At 42.8% G+C, this 15,920-nt stretch overlaps 1 protein-coding gene across 3 annotated transcripts in view; it reads left to right on the forward strand.

The window, feature by feature from the left end:
• Window positions 1-15,920, forward strand: part of Atxn7 (ataxin 7) — a 104,540-nt gene continuing 88,620 nt past the window's right edge. For 2 of the 3 annotated variants that reach the window (XR_007346895.1, XM_048801216.1), the window contains exons 1-2: window positions 7-111; window positions 349-417. Coding sequence is in view for 2 of the 3 variants with exons in the window: in XM_048801216.1 (XP_048657173.1) it covers window positions 9-111; window positions 349-417 (172 nt within the window). In the remaining variant the exon portion in view is untranslated. Of the gene's footprint in view, window positions 112-348; window positions 418-15,920 lie in introns of all 3 variants that reach the window. The other variant, XM_015494500.2, reaches the window with a different exon arrangement.

Here is a 15,920-nt window from a genome sequence, read left to right on the forward strand (position 1 = left end):
CCGCCGCAATGGCGACGGTCGGGGAGCGCAGGCCCCTGCCCAGTCCCGAAGCGATGCTGGGACAGTCGTGGAATCTGTGGGTCGAGGCTTCCAAACTTCCTGGGAAGGACGGTGAGTGTCCACGCCCTCCTCTTCCCCACGCCCCCCACTTCCCCCCTCCTCTACCCTCTCCTCCCCTCCCCCGCCACCCCGTCCTGTGACCCGCCCCCTCGGGGGTCAGAGATGCTATCGTTCGATGGGTTGCGGAACGAGGAGGTGCCCACACCTACCCGTGCGTGCGTGAGCGTGCGTCACACTCCTGGCCACTGACCTGCCTCTCCCCTCCTCCTGTGTGTGTATATCTCCTAGGGACGGAATTGGACGAAAGTTTCAAGGAGTTTGGGAAAAACCGCGAAGTCATGGGGCTCTGTCGGGAAGGTGAGTCCAGCCCCCCCTGATGGAGTCTGTGCAAACCCCGGGGAAGTTTCCTTGCTGCTTGACCAGGGACCGGAACCTGAGCCCACCTTACCGCTCCCCTTCCCCCTGGAGGATGCTGCCTGAGGAGGAGGGAGGGGGAGGGCAGAGCATTTGGGATAATCCAGTCTTGGGACTTCCTGTAATTGGGAGCATCCTAGAACCTTTCAGTGGAAGACTGGCAAGGTGCAGCCTGAGTGGCATTCATTGCTAGGTGGTGAGCACTGGGAATCATCAGTTAGGGAGTTTAACCTAGATCCCTTCAGGTGTGACCCCCTTGTGGAGAACATGAGTGGAGGAAGGATTTCTCAGCTTTAGAATCATTTCCATAAGTACTTGGGAGTGGGTACCTTACAAAGGATACCTGATCACCCATAAGTTTCTTTTTGGTAATTAGAATGAATTTTGAACTAGGAAAAAAAATGTCTTAATCGCTGCTGCCTTATTTCTGTGGAACGTAATGTACAAGATGCTACCAGAGGTTCCTCACGGCATGAGCACAATTGGTCAGACTTTTTTTTTTTTGAGAGCCGCAGGATGAGGGGGTTAAAAAATATATATATAAGGAAAGCCAGAATTTTAGATGGTGAAATAAAACTTTACTGCCCATATCTAGTGAAATCAGAGTTTAACTTTTGTTTAGTTTTAAGCTATTTGGTGGAAGGATGCTCTAGGGAAATATGTGTAGCTAAAGGTATGCCTACAAATGAAATGTCTGATATCTGGAAGCTGTCAGATTAGTCCTGGAGATTTCCTTGTTTTTATGAATTAGGTGGCTTGGTGCTTGTGCTACTATTTGCCTGCACCAGGCCCGGGCACACTCTGTTCAGAAAGGAAAAGGCCTTAAGTGAGGCTTGGCATCCCAAATACTGAATTAGGAGTAGGTAGAATGTTGGCAGCTGGGGAATTTTTAAGTCCAGAGCGGGCTGGTAGTTACTGTCTGTACATTTACTTCTTGTTTTCAACACCTGGCTTTTCTTCACTTTCACCACTTTGGTTTTTATCAGTTGCCGACTTGACCTCTTGGCCCTGTGAGGAAGAATAATACAGTGGCAGCCCTATGAGAGCTTCCAGTTGGAACAGATCATAGAGCAAATTAGTTGATTTTCAAAAGGAGAACTGCTGTTTGAGGGCAAAGGAAAGTGGGAAAGCACAGGACTTGTTGGCGATGTTGCAATAGAAAAAATCAGTTGTTAGTCCGGTTTTAGTGTGGCATTGGCAGCCCGCCTGGGCTTAAAAAATTAAAATCACTAGGTGGCAACTCTCATAGGAAGCAGTTGGAGTAGAGCTTTAGAGGACCTGATCCACTCTTGTTCTTAGTTTTCATTCTCTGGGTGTGGATACATTTCCCATAAAGGGTTTCTAAATCTGTGTGAAAACAGGATGCTGATTATTGTAATTCCCCTATAGAGGATGAGTAAGTGTCTTAGTGTTTCACTGAGGACCTTCATCTGGACCAAGACCCAACCAAATTTAGTGGCCTGGACCCATTTTTGCTCTATTTTTCTTTTGGGATACATTTATCAGCAGGTGTTCCATGAAGTGCTAAGACCTTTATTTAACTACCTGCTGGAGGCTCAAAAGGGCCATGGATCTGGTTGTGTGTGCTTCTGAACTATCAAATTATTAGTGTTTGTTAGAGGTCATCCCCCATCCCCCACCCCCCACGTGCAGGCTGCTCTCACCATTTAGAGGATGCTGTAGCTGCCAGGCTTTCTGTAACTTGTGCTTGCCTGTTTTGAGTAGAGTCTGAAGTTTTAAATTCAGACAGTTCTACATTTGTTTGTGACTGGATTTTTTGGGGCGCTGTTTAAAAATCTAAGCTTGAGAACTCCATGAAGTAGACTTGTATGTTGTCTTAACAAACAGCCCATATCAGAATGTTTCAGGAATAAAAATACATTCAATATTACCAAAACTTATTGAACCTTTTTCCATTGTCTTTGGCTAAGATTATCTCCAACGAAGTAAAAGATGTTTTGGAATTAACGCTATACTAATTCCTCTCGTAAATGTCATTATGGTGAGAGAAATATGTAGGTAAATTGTTTGATGAAGCATGGAAAATCAGCAGCTTTCCCTCTTAGAATATTTCTAGGAATCTCTGCCGGGCTCCTGGTCTCCTTGAATCTCTGGTTTCTGATAGGTCAGAAAACCTGAGAGAGAAAGTGGCTTAACCTTACATTAGTTACTTCATCTCTTTGAAGGTAGCTTTTTCTATTTGAAAACATACTACATATTTCCCAGGGTTTTTGTAGGGGTTGAAATTAAATTAGATAACCTGTGTATAATGACTAAATACATACTAATTGCTTTTAACCCTTTGAACTGCTGATAATCCCAGACCTGACTTCCTAATTTGATTTTTATCTAGGTCAAGGGTTGGTAACCTGGGACCCTTAAATAGATTTCCAGAGGTCAAAGTTTGTAGAAACTGTATGTAAAATAAAATGTATGTCCACCTTCCAGGGCAAGTGTCCACAGTTTCCCTTGGATTATCAACACGTCCCCACCCCCACTGTTTAAATACACATTAGGCTTTATTTCGTTTTTCCTTTTCTCTTTTTCTTCTTATGAAGAAATTCCTTTGTGGCAAGACTGCCCAAGGGTTAATGCTGTGGAAGTCGGTTGGGACTATTGATTTGAGTGGAAGTAAGGTTATTTGTGGTTTGGGTCTTCTTTTAGCACAGGTAGCAAATGCTAGGATAAAATTCCAGTTCTTTTCAGTTTAGCCTATTGTATGTCTGCATTCTCATATTTCTATTGCTGTTTTTCCGGTAATTTGTAATATTTGTTAATGGTACAGTTGACTTGGTAGAAAAAGGTTGGTTATATTTTGACTTTTTAAGAATGAGTGAACTCAAAAAATTACCTTTTTCCCTTCAAGATAATTTGTATAATTCTATATTTGTAATATCACAAATTTGTGTTTAGATGGAATTAATTGGTATGAATAACTGACTAGAATTTCTTTATTAGTTCCTGAACACATAGGAGCCTTAAAAAATAAAAACATTATCAGGCACTGTGGTGCATACCTGTAATCAGTCCCAGCAACTCCTGAGGCTGAGGCAGGGAAAATCACAAGTTTTTGAGGCCAGCCTCAACAACTTAGCTTGGTTCTAAGCAACATAATGAGACCCTGACTAAAAATAAAAAGGCCTGGAGATGTAGCTCAGTGGTAGAGAACCCCTAGGTTCAATCCCCGGTATCAAAAGCCTTAATTGCACAGTATATTTTTTAAATATATATGGTGTCTTTATGGGAATCATCAATGAAATTGGAAAAATGAACTCTTCTTTGGGCAGGGACCCCTAATTTTTCTGAAGTCCACCTGTTGTGTGGACATCATAGTTCCCCAACTCTTTCCTTTCTCTGTGCTGTCACCACTCATATGTATTGTGATGTCTGTTGCTTTAGAGTGTATGTGTCCTGAAGGCAGGGACATTTTTGTTAATGACTATTCAGTTCCTGCACACTTCTGTGTTCAGTATTTGCTCCAAAAAAAAAGAACGAATGAATTGAGCTGGATGGTAGCACAAGTCTGTAGTCACAGCTAGTAGGGAGGCTAAGGCAGAAGGATCACAAGCAAGTTCAAGGCCTGCATAGCAACTTAGGAAGACCCTGTCTCAAAATAAAGAATTTAAAGGACTGGAGTATAGCTCAGTGAAAGGACACTTGCCTATCATATGGGACCTCCTGGGTTCAATTCCACCCCCCAGGAATGAAGTGGACTACTGTGAAGATTGAACTGAGTGCCATAGGGTGAATGGTTCAAATGACCAATTTCCAATGTATTGTGACTCAAAAAAAAACTTACATTGTGTGTTCTACTTAAATCTGTGTGTTGGGGGTAATGGCACCAGGGGAGACCGGAGGCTTCCTCCCAGTACTTCCTGTTGCTCTGTTCTGAGTTTAGTGTTCCATTCACACTTTCCAGAAAGGGTGAAGACAGGACACTACCTCTCTTATCTCTGATAGTTGGACAGGGGAAGGAGGATGGCAACCCAGGGTGATAGCCACACTTGATGACAGGTGATTTCCCTGTCAAAATACAGGGACCTAGTTGAGCCTGGGGCAAGATGGAAAAGAGGTCAGGAGGCACCTCTAGGAGCTAGCTTTTGTTTTTGTGTTTTAAGGGTGGACTGGGAGGTGGGTGCTGAGTCAGCACAGCAGCATCACCTTCTTTCTTTTCTAGGAGGAAATGAAATGGTTCCTAGTGAACTGGAAACAGGTGTTTGTGTGAAGTCCTGTTAAAGGGCACTGCATTATAGACTCACACCCCTCTCCCTGGGAGTCTTAATCTCTGTTTTTCCCTGGTGTTTCTCTTATCTGTTTTTACACCCAGCTTTTTCTTATGGACAATTTGAAACACACAGGAGAGAAAATATTTTAATGAACCTCTGTAGCCATCACACCCCTTCAACAGCTAATGAGTCACGGCCCAATCTTGCTTCATCTCTGCCCCACAGTGAGTTGTTGTGAAGTACATCCCAGGCATGGTACATTTTTCAGTTTTCTCTTTTCTGCTCACCTGAACTTCAACATGGATCCTGTAAAAATGGAGTCTTGATGCTGTGCCTTTGTTTAGAAGCAGGTCAGGCTGATGTTTCTGATCTCTTCTGTGAGCTTGCAAGGGCTCTACAGGTGGCAATGCTTGCAGTCTCCTTACATCTTAAGGGAGATCTAAGCCAAGCCTTCCACAGGAGTCTTTGAGATCTATGTCCCTTGGTCAGTCACCTGAGGGGCTTGTTGATCAGGAGTGCACCTTGAAGGAGTGCTCATGCGGTTTGGCGGTAGATTGCCCACACTTGAGAAACGCCTCTCTCCGAGCATCAGTGCTGCAGTGACGTAGGTGGGCAGAATAGTGTGTGTAGCTACCTGCCTGTGAGATCTGCACTAACCCATGGGGGAAGGAGCCCCCACCAGACACCCCTGCAACAGGGATTCTTTCTCCCATTCTGCCATCTTTGAGAGTCTATTCGAATTGTAGCTTGTGGGTCAGATCCATCCCGAGCTATTCCAGAATGATTCTTACATTGCTGAATGGTTGAAATCAAAACAAAAGGGTTTCATGACATGTGAAAATTATATGAAATTCAAATGTCTGTGTCCTAAGTAAAGTTTTATTGGAGCACAGCCACACCCTTTCATTTACGTATTGTCTATGACTGCTTTCTCTGTACAGTGAACAGCAGAGTTAAGTGGGTGACCCTATAGCTCACCAAGCTCAGAGAAGTTGGCTGATCCCTGGTGTGATGACTTCCTTGGAGGATGAAACAAAGCTCCCTTCTGTGATTCTAGGATTCCTTAAGCTTCCTATTTTGACGAGGAGAATACAGTATTTTATTCTGTATTATGTGTATAACATAGAAGGAAATACATGGAGAAAGAAACGGTTTCACCTAAGAAGGTTGCTGCCATGTCCACACTTGTCATTCACAGCTACTCTTCTGTGGCATACATCTATTTCAGGGCAGTTCACATATAGTTTCCAAGAGCCTAGGATGATGGAGTCTCTTAATCCCTTGTGTGGTACGTAAATATGCAGCAGAGAGTCTAGAATTTTTATGGAATTTTCACTCAAATTCTTTAGAACTTCTGCCATTGACCTGGTTTAGAGAAACCAGAACTTTGTTGGAGGTTTTGGGATTATTGGAAAGATTCAACAGAAAACAAATCTGCATTTTGCTTGAAGAAGGCAGACAGTGTTCTGAGATCCCATATCTTTATAATTTTGTACTTGGTAAAAAGTGTGCGGCACCTGGTATACGCTATGCTGAATTCAGAACTCTCAAGACTTCGCAGGTTATGGAAAGTGCATGTGTTATCTGCAGTAGGGCAAGATTCCGAGTTTGCAGTTTTGATTGCTTCTTGTAATAACTAATCTCAGGAGGAAAGTATGAGGTTTTATGCCTCCTCGTGGCATATTACCTGCGCATGGTGTAGTGTGTTTCTTCTTTATAAGGACATCCTTCCTAAGGTCCACATCTCACAATGTCCCATGTGTAAGTGGACAGCCCAAGTTTGGTGAGTACTTGTACTGTGTGCCAGCTCATTTTACTTCCTGTAATCTTCTCAGTAACAACGTGTTCTGGCTGTCACCATTATCTCCCTTTTACAGATGAGACGACTAAGGCTCAGATAGGTGAGGTAGCTTGCCAGAATTAGAAGGCATCAGGAGGCCTTGAAACTCAAATGAGCCTAACTGTAGCCAACCTGCCTAACTGCTCCCGCGCCCCGTCCATTCTAGAATGTGTACCCACTTCTGATGAGCTTCAGCAGGTTACCCTAACCTTTGTTTTATTTGTCCTTGTCGGAAATAATTGACCTTTACCAAAAATATTTTTAAAGATGTTAGAACCATTTCCCTGCTGTGCTTTACAATAATGTATATGTTGTATTTAGTTGTTCCTTTATAAAATCTTTTCTTTGTGGCGGGGGNGGGGGGGGGGGGGGGGGGGGGGGGGGGGGGGGGGGGGGGGGGGGCGCACATGTGCAGTTTGCATTAGAAGTAATTGGCTTTTAAAGAAAAAGATTAAATGAAAGCTCAGGTTGCAGCAGATAGCAGGCACAATCATCTGGGATTTGTGCCATTAAAAAAAATCCTTTAAAAAGGGAGAAGTGAAATTTCACTATTTAAATAGCATTTCAGTGCAAGATTGCTTTTAATCACATTGATATTCAAAGTTTATGGCAGTATTTCTAATAAATGTGCCCCTCTGATTATTAAAGTATTTTTTGATTGAAGTTCTAAGGGGAAAAAAAAAAAAAGCGCCGCCAGTTAGTAGACTTAACAGTTGGAGTTACTCTACTTTTGAGAAAAAGGCAGAGTGTTACATTTATATTCATCATGTACAGCAGGGATTATTATAAATGAGCAAAGGAAGGAGAAGAATGAGTTTTGCATTTTAGCCACTCGTAAAACTAGATTTAGTGTTCTTGTTCCTCTTTGTAATAAAGACCCTGCTAACATGACATACTTTTCCTCTTAGATATAAAAGCATAGCAAGGAAAAAGTAATAGTTCATTATCAATTAGATTTCCAGTCTTAAAACAGAACCTATTCCCCTCCCAGGTTTTACAGATGTTTTTCATAATCTTCAACTCAAGTGAAAATTTGAGGTTTTCCCCCCTTCTCCAATAGAAAAAAAGTAATGCTTTTAACAGTGGCCCCCTGGCTTTGTATTTCGGTCCAGGAAGCTTCAGAAGTGATTGGGGAACTCCAAAACTAGAGTTGCCAGCATTTTATATGTCTTCTCCATCATAAAAGTAAGAGCCATTGTCTTGGAATAAAGGACAGTTCTTTAACTTTAGATTTAGGAGAAACTCAATGCGTTATCTTTATTTTTCCTCATTTTATTATGGGCTTTTCAGAGATCAATATCTGTTTTGGTGTGTGAGAGGCACAGTACTAAATCATTCTTTCCTAAATTGCTGGGCCCCTATTTCTGTGTGCTGTTAGTAGGTGTTATGCAGATAAGAGGTTCCATATAGTAAGCTTGCAAAAGTCAGCTTTCACTGACGGAGGAAGATTGGGAGCTCAGTTCTCCAGCTAAACCCATGTTCAAATCTCAGTCCTAGAATGGAGTTGATGTGAAGGAAATCACCTAGTGTCACTGAGCCTCAGTTGACTTGCCTGTGAATGGAGTAATGGTAATTCCTCATAATGGTTGGGAGGATTAAATGATATAATCTTATCAATAACTAGAACCCAGTGTTATAAGCATGCTTACAATCCAGTGGTCCTTTAGGATTTTCAAGGGAACAACAGAAAGTGAAATAGAGGTTTTCCTGTAGTAAGCAAGGTGTAGACAGTCCATGAGAGGAAGCCTCCCATGTTCAGGATGACCGTGTAGCACGTGAGCCTAGGTTTCAGGCCTTCTTGGACTCTAATAAAAATAGGAAGTCTGATAGGTTGTATTTCTTACTTCCTTCTTTAGCCATCTGACTTAGGAGCCCAGTGTGGGTTTTTACTTTTCCACATTTGTACAGAATTGTCTAGAAGCTGTTTCCTGTAATGGTTTTCAGACCTCTTTTTCTGGGCAAGGAAGGTAAATCATAGGTAGCAGAATGAAGTCCTCTAGTTGGGGAATTGATAGTGAGGACTCTGCGCCTGTGATTTTATGTGTGTGTGGTGATTGTCTTGGGGTTTTCTACCTGATGAGGGAGTTTAGAAAGTCACCTTTTCAATTCTTGGAAATTTCTGTTTTCCTTTCAGCAGTTCTCCATTTAAGTTACCTTGTTCTGTTTGGATACCATAAAGAAAGATTCGTTTTAATGGAAAAAAATGATCATTGTAATCACAAATGTTAATCCATGCTCATTGAAAAGATTTTCCCCAAGGTGGAGGCATGGAATGTAAAAGCCATCATGCTTTGTAATCCCACTCAGGGCCAATTTTAAATCTCCAACTTCAGGATTTGGATTTAGAGCACTTCACACTTGATTAAGGACACCAGGTAACAGTGGTGGCTGGCTGGCAAGACTCAAACTTGCCTTCCTGGTCATTTCTCTTCCTGACAAGATCCAGACTTTGTCCTTCAGCAGGCCCATGGTTCTTTTGTTCAGCATAACTACTGCTTGGAGAATCTTCTGGGTGTTTTGCCTTAATTTCATTCACTTAGCTTTTATCCCACAAATGTTTGACAGCAAGGTTCTCTGGACCTCCTGTAGGGCTAGCGGCTGAGGATACAACTGCAAGCTCAGTTAGGAGGCACAGCCATAACCCCCATCAGGCACTCAGTCAGCAAATACTTAAGGAGTTACCTTCCCACTAAGTGCCAGGTTTCTGATGGGTGTTGAAGATAGCGTGACAGAAGTTAGTCCCTGCCCTCTAGTGAAGTGAGACACAGTATTTATGTTTTTCTCAAGGACTGTGGAGTGCCTTGAAATCAGTAAAATAGGCTAATGTGTTAGGGCTAGGGAGTTCAGGTCAACATGATCAAGGAGGACTTGAACAGGGATTCAGATGATGAGAAAGAAGCAGCCACTGATCTTCTGAAGAGAGGAGATGGAGGAAGAAGGGAGGGAAATAGGATTCAGAGGGTCAGATCACAGAGGCCCAGGTAAGGAATTTGAGGGCATTATAATGGTAATGGGAGCTTCCAGGGGGGCAGCACAGCAGAAAGGTGGCCTGATCAAAGTTCTGCTGTGTGAGGTTCCCTTTCTGTTTATAGAGCCTGCATCATGGAGAGTGGCTGACTGAGGTAGTGCAGAGAGGTTATTGTGTTCCGGATGCTTTTGGAAAGTAGAGTTTACTTGACTTAGTGAAGATGTGGATGAGAGTAAAAAAATTAAATTGGCTTGAGCAACTGAGTGACTCCATTTAATGAGCTGAGGAATGATGAAGGACACAGTAAATTTAGGGTCGGGAGCCCTGTTTGCTTGTATGCAACTGTGGAGTCAGCCATTGAATATACAGTTTACAGCTTGGTAGAGCAGCCTGGGTTGGAGCTCCCAGATCAGTTTGCATCACCAATGAACAGAGACTGGGTTTGCTGACCTGAGATAAGACAAGTAAGGACCAGAGGCTAAGCCTTCTGAAACTGACACTGACCTGTGGGTACACGGGAGAGGAGAACTCTTTAAGGAGGTGGTTGGGAAAGCCAATGACTGTGGTGGTGTAAAATCTGAAAGGAGAGAAGACTAGGTGGGGGTTAATGCTAGGTCGGGGGTAAGGTGTCAGGTGCTGCATGAAGTAGAGTACTTGGATCTCTGTCTTTGGGGATGTGGTTGTCAATGACCTTGGTCAGGAGAGTTGAGCTGGCAGGTGCTGATCACGGTGCTGGAAGAGCCAGAGCTGAAGTGGCAAGGGCAAGTGTGGACAGTGCTGTTACAGGGTTTTGCTCTGAAAGGTAAAGGAGAAGCGAGGTCATAGCAGGCTGGGGGCCTGGGGTGAAGAGTCCCAGGGAATAAAGGAAGATTGATTTCACTTTATTTTATTGGGAGAGTAGTAGGCTTGTGTGTGTACCAGTGGAAACAATCCAGGAGTGAGGAATCATGGATAGCGTGTGAGACGTGGATACCAGTCAGGGTAATGCCTCAAATTGGGGATGAAACTCAGAGCCCCATAGATAGGTTGGCTTTGGATAGTCAGATTATTTCCTTCCACTGTATGGTGAGGAAGAGTGTGTGGATTCAGTTGCAGGTCGAGCTGTGGAATTGTGGGATAAGATGGTTGGTTCTTTCCTGTGGCTTCTGTGGAAGAGAGAAATTCAAAGGTCATCAATTGAGGAGGAGGAGGAGGAGGAGACAGGAAGATTACCAAGTAAGCAGGTAATTAAGAATCCTTTGGAGGCTTCCCACTGCACTTAGAAGAAAATCCAAACTCCCTAGCAAGGCCTGAGAGGTCCTGTGTTGTGAGCATAGCATGTAAGCCCAGAAAATCAGGAATGTCTCTGACTTGAGGTGGAATGCTGTTGGAGCAGTGGAGGGGGCAGCAGGGTTCTGATCAGGAGGACTTCTTGCAAGAGGCAGGGACCAGTTAACCAGTCTGGTATGGGGACACTTCAGTGGCAGAGCCTGTAACTTGTCACAGGCAGGAACATGGGCATCAAACCACCAGGAGATGGTTCTGGATGTAGACATCCTGAAAAGAGGTCTGTGCTGAGGGGGGAGTGGGGGTTGTGGTGGCTGAGTTTGAAAGGTCACCATGGTAGCAATGTAGAAACTGAATTGGCAGTGGCTAAAGTAGGAGTTGGGGCCAGTTGGGCACATAGCCTACCTCTTAATGTGAAATTCCTGAGTTTCTAGGTAATGATAAACTGTGAAAGTAAAGTTTTAAAATGTATTTATAACGTCTCAAATGAATTGTTTCCCCCTAGTGAAGCCCCTTCCTGACTTCTGCATATGTTTGTTCATTCACTTACCATGTATTTACTGAGCACCTACTCTGGACTTGCTCCTATTCTAGTTTCCAGAAAAACCACAGCAAACCAAACAGCCTTCATAGAGCTTCTGTTTTAGTGCGGGAGATAGGTAACAATCTTAAAAACAAAAATTAAAAATATATGTGTGACGGGATAATGGTGAAAGGGGAAACAGAAAATGTTGGGGTTGCCATTTAAAGTGGAGTGACAAAGGGTTGTCAGAGCCAAGATTCTTAGGACCTGGGGATATAAGTCACATGGTATCAGAACAGCACATCCAGAGAATGTGGTGCAAGGGCGGTGGGGGGGTGTCGTGCACTGGATTGGGGAGCAGGGGTTGTAGTAGGAGAGGTCCCATGCCAAAAAGTTAGAGTTGGGGAAGCAGATCACAGGGGCCTTGTATCCCATTGATAGTTCAGATCCTTTTACTGTGGCCCACAGGCTTGCTTGGTGTGGCCCCTGCCGGGCTGCTCAACCCTGTCACCTTCCATTCTTTCCTTTGTCTAGTGCGCCTCAGGCACAGTGGCCTCCTTCTGGCTCCTCTGGCTCACTGGAACCTTGCCCACTTGCAAACCCTTGCATCTGCTGTTCCCTGACTGGCCCTTTGCTGCTCCTGCGGCCTCCGCCCCTTCCCTGCTGGCTTCTGTCCTCCTGCTGGACTTGGGTCAGTGTCATCTTCTTCAAGGATCCTCCACATCACTCTGTATACTGCTTTACAGCCAGCAGAGCATGGTGCTTGCTAAAATGTTTTTAATTGTTAGATCTGGGGCATAAATGCTAGGCAGAAGGAATTATCATAAATTTTTTTTCATCAGTCTTGGATAAATTTGTAGAATTACCCTGAGAAGAAAAATAGTATACCACCCACTAATAATCTTATGGAAGCAGGTGGGTCGTGTTCCTGCCGTAGCATTCTACTCCTTTGTTGGTTATAGTTTGGATCAGTGTTCATCTTTGTTTCTGGTGTTCTACCACCTCTTTTTTTTTTTGGTTGAGTAACAATACACTGTGAAGAAAGAAATGGTTTTGGTTTGGGAATAACTAGTTATATACAAATAAATGACAGTGTGCCTGAATCCCTCTCTTACATCACCGGGGTTTTCTTTCCCAAGATAAACTCTGCTTTTCTTAGCCTCTGAATAGGATATTTATTTCCTCCCTTCACTTTATTACTATTTCTGGGCCTTTTCCCTTCTACTCTGATGAACTGCTGTTCTGGAGTCAGACTGAGTCTACTGTAGATTTTGTGTGTTACACTTTCTGTTCCTCTTATCTTGCTTAGCCCCACATCTGATGAGCTTTTCATTGTTAACTGGCAGCTGTGGTGGCTATTTTTTCAAAAGATCTTGTATTTGGTAGTTGGCTTTTTTTTTTTTTCTTTTCTTTTTTAAAGCTTATGGCTCTTGCTGAACGTGATCTATGTGATGTGTCTATAATCTGTTTATGGATCATGTTCTCATTATAGTAGTGGTCATTCCTGGGTAACAAACAAAACTATTTTTTTTTAATTCATTAAATTCTAGGTAAGTCTTTTGTAGAAATTTCATGAAGATCCTGTTTTTTCCCCTCACTAGTAGTTCTGCAACAAAAACAGCTTCTTCTTAAATATAGCATTTTGACAGATGGCATTTAAAAATTACACAAACATGACAAATCTTTGATCGCAGTATGGTTTGCATATCCCTTTTGAGTGGGGAAATTCTTTAAAAAAATAATTAAGAATTTGAAAAATTAAGCGTCAGTCAATACCTGGTAGCACGTAATCATAGTAGTAATAGTAGCAGCTGTCATACTTTGAGCCCTTACTCTGTTAGGAACTGAGCAGAGAGGTGTACATGGATGGCCTCACTTAACATCTTACAGCATATGTGCAAAGCAAAGACTTATCTTCATTCTGAAGGAAAAACTGAGTCTCAGGCAAGCTAACTTGCCCAAATCAGAGTTTATAAGAGGCAAAGTTGGGGTGCCTGGCCTGACCGACCCAAAAACCAGATGGTTCCCTGATTTGTCAGTTCTGCATCTTGAATTGCCATTAGTGAGAGACACCTGGAATGGACTTTTTATTTTTTATTTTTTTGGAAAATATGCCAAACACACTGAAGAGAGCAATTTCAAATTAAGGACGTGCTTGGTTGATGGTTCAAGGAATAGTAGCAGCATGATTCTAGTGAATAAAGAGGGAATTGTCTCAGGCTCTAGGCTAAATACTTGGGGTTGGAGGGTGTGTGATCATTAAAAATCCATGTGCACAGTTTATAGAATGCATGGTGAAGAGATGGTTAACTCTCAGAAAGCAAATCCTAATAGTTGAGTAAGGTAAAAACAATTCAGAAATTTCTTAAACATAACTGAAGCATCAGTATACTAACCACTTGAGACAGTATCTCCCCTAAGAATAGAAATAAACATATTGAGACAACCTTTTATAATAATGTGCAAAGATCATTTTAATCCAAAGATTATCTAGGAGCCTTTCTTTTGAAAATTAGAATTAATTTGTACCATCTCTCTCACTAAGCCATGCTGTGGTTGACATTAAGTAGCTAAATAGATTGATATCACCTCTCATCTACCTGCCTTGGTGGTAGCGCTACCCAAAATGAAAATAGATTAGAACAACAAACCAAATATTTTTTTTTAACCTTGGTCATGTTGCATTGCTGTGATCTCTCTCTCTCTCTCTTTTTTTTTAATATCTTTATTTATTTTTCTGTGGTGCTAAACATGAGCCCAGAGCCTCACATGTGCTAGGCAAGCACGCTACCACAGAGCCACAACTCCAGCCATTGCTGTGATCTTAACCTTCATGTGGCACAAGGCTCATGGGAGTTTGCTTGAAGTCCAGGCCAGCTGGCCTTTCCTGACAGAGCCTGGCTTGTATCGCACCCTTAGTTTACCCACAGTGGGGTCACACTGCATGTTGTCACTGAGAGGGACTGAAAACAAACCCCTCTCCCCAATCTTTCATCAGGAACTGGGAGTTACTCAGTAGCCTCTGGTAGAAATCTAGGATTTTGAAATGGTTATGACTAAATTGAACGTAATTTTTTTAACATGAAAAATAGGTCTTAATATCTATGTTAATCGTTCTCATATAGTGCCTAATTGAGAGTTTAGTGCTTGATTTTGGTAAGATTTAGCAGCTGCTGTTTAGGAACAGCCTCTTCCTCCATTTTATCAGGTAAAAAGTTTCTGTTTTTATTTTCTAACCCTCAGGAAATTCTGAGAGCTGTCAGTTTATGAAAAGGTGATTAGAGAGTGAGTAGAGAATGTCTTCTAAGCAGTTAGTTTGGCATTGTCACTCAAGTTACCATGTGCCCAATGAAAACATCTTGCAATTGGATCCCTTTGTGTGAAATCCCTCTGTAGCTTTCTCTGGAAAGCTGTGGTCCTGATTATATCTGGGCACTGTTAGATGAACAGAGGAACGGAGTAGAAGAATAGTTACCCGATTTTTCTCAAACCCCACAGTTCATAAAATTTTGGGTGGGTTCTAATATACCCATTTGCATAAGGATACTCACACTGCTCTAAGTCACTGGGCAAGTGGCTGTGTCTGTGGAACCATGACAGCTTATGCATTGATTTTGTTCAATATGGCTAATGATTGGCATGTGTGGCATGAGAGTAAAGTGGCTCTGTTTGACAGAGCTGCTGAGCAACTCAGGTGAAACACAGAAGGTTCCAGAAGAGGCGGGCCCTCAAAGCTAGAGTCATGGAGGATGCAATAGGAGTTCAAGTTCTTGTTTGATCTGCTGGTCTTCTTGCAGTTGCTGACTTATAATCACCCGGAACACAGTGGAGGAGAAAGCACGAAGTTTAATACTCAGAATTGTAATGGAGCTTGGATGCAGGTTCTGTGGCAGTAGCTGTGGATACCCATGTGTGGAATCTGGGCTTAAAGCAGATCTAGCTTCTTCTAGTGTGGCAGGAAGGAAGAGTCCCTGAAGAACAGAGAGGGCACTTGGGGACTTCGTTTTGCTGCAGACAGCAACCAAAGACTCCATTAGTGAGGCCGCTGCGGGTTGGGCCGGTGATCCCTTTTCCTTATTACCTTTTGCCCTCTTTTCTCCTAAGGAAGAGGATTCATCATTGCCACCTTGTGTTTTGTTTTTCTGTTTTCCATGCTTTTGGCTGTCATTTGCTTCAGTTTGTATACCCATACCCTCTTGAAACTGCCCCTCCAAATTCTTACTTGTGAAGAGTTCACATTCAGTCCTGCTGGGTCTTAATGTTTCCATGTCCTGTAGAGGCCATGGTTAACTTACCCAAGGAAAGGAAGGCCTTAGTGGGGAAGTGGAAGTAGATGCAGATGCAGGAGCTTTGGAATCAAAGTTCATAAACTTTTATTATTTAAATAGTGGCACAATATGTAAAACTGTTTCCCACATTTGCATAAGTAGTTTCCTAGGGAGGGACAATACACCTTTTCAACATATTTTCAAAGACCTGCCTGACTCCAGAGTGTTTTCCACCAATCAGTGAAAGTGCTGGGGGCTGGGGATCAGTGGTGGAGGGCTGGCTTAGCATAGGTGAAGCCCTGGATTCTGCCCCTGTACCACCTCAAAAAAAAAAAAAAAAAAAAAAGAAAAAAAA

Source organism: Marmota marmota, unplaced genomic scaffold (assembly GCF_001458135.2).
Source record: "Marmota marmota marmota unplaced genomic scaffold, marMar, whole genome shotgun sequence".
Classification (NCBI taxonomy): Eukaryota; Metazoa; Chordata; class Mammalia; order Rodentia; family Sciuridae; genus Marmota; species Marmota marmota.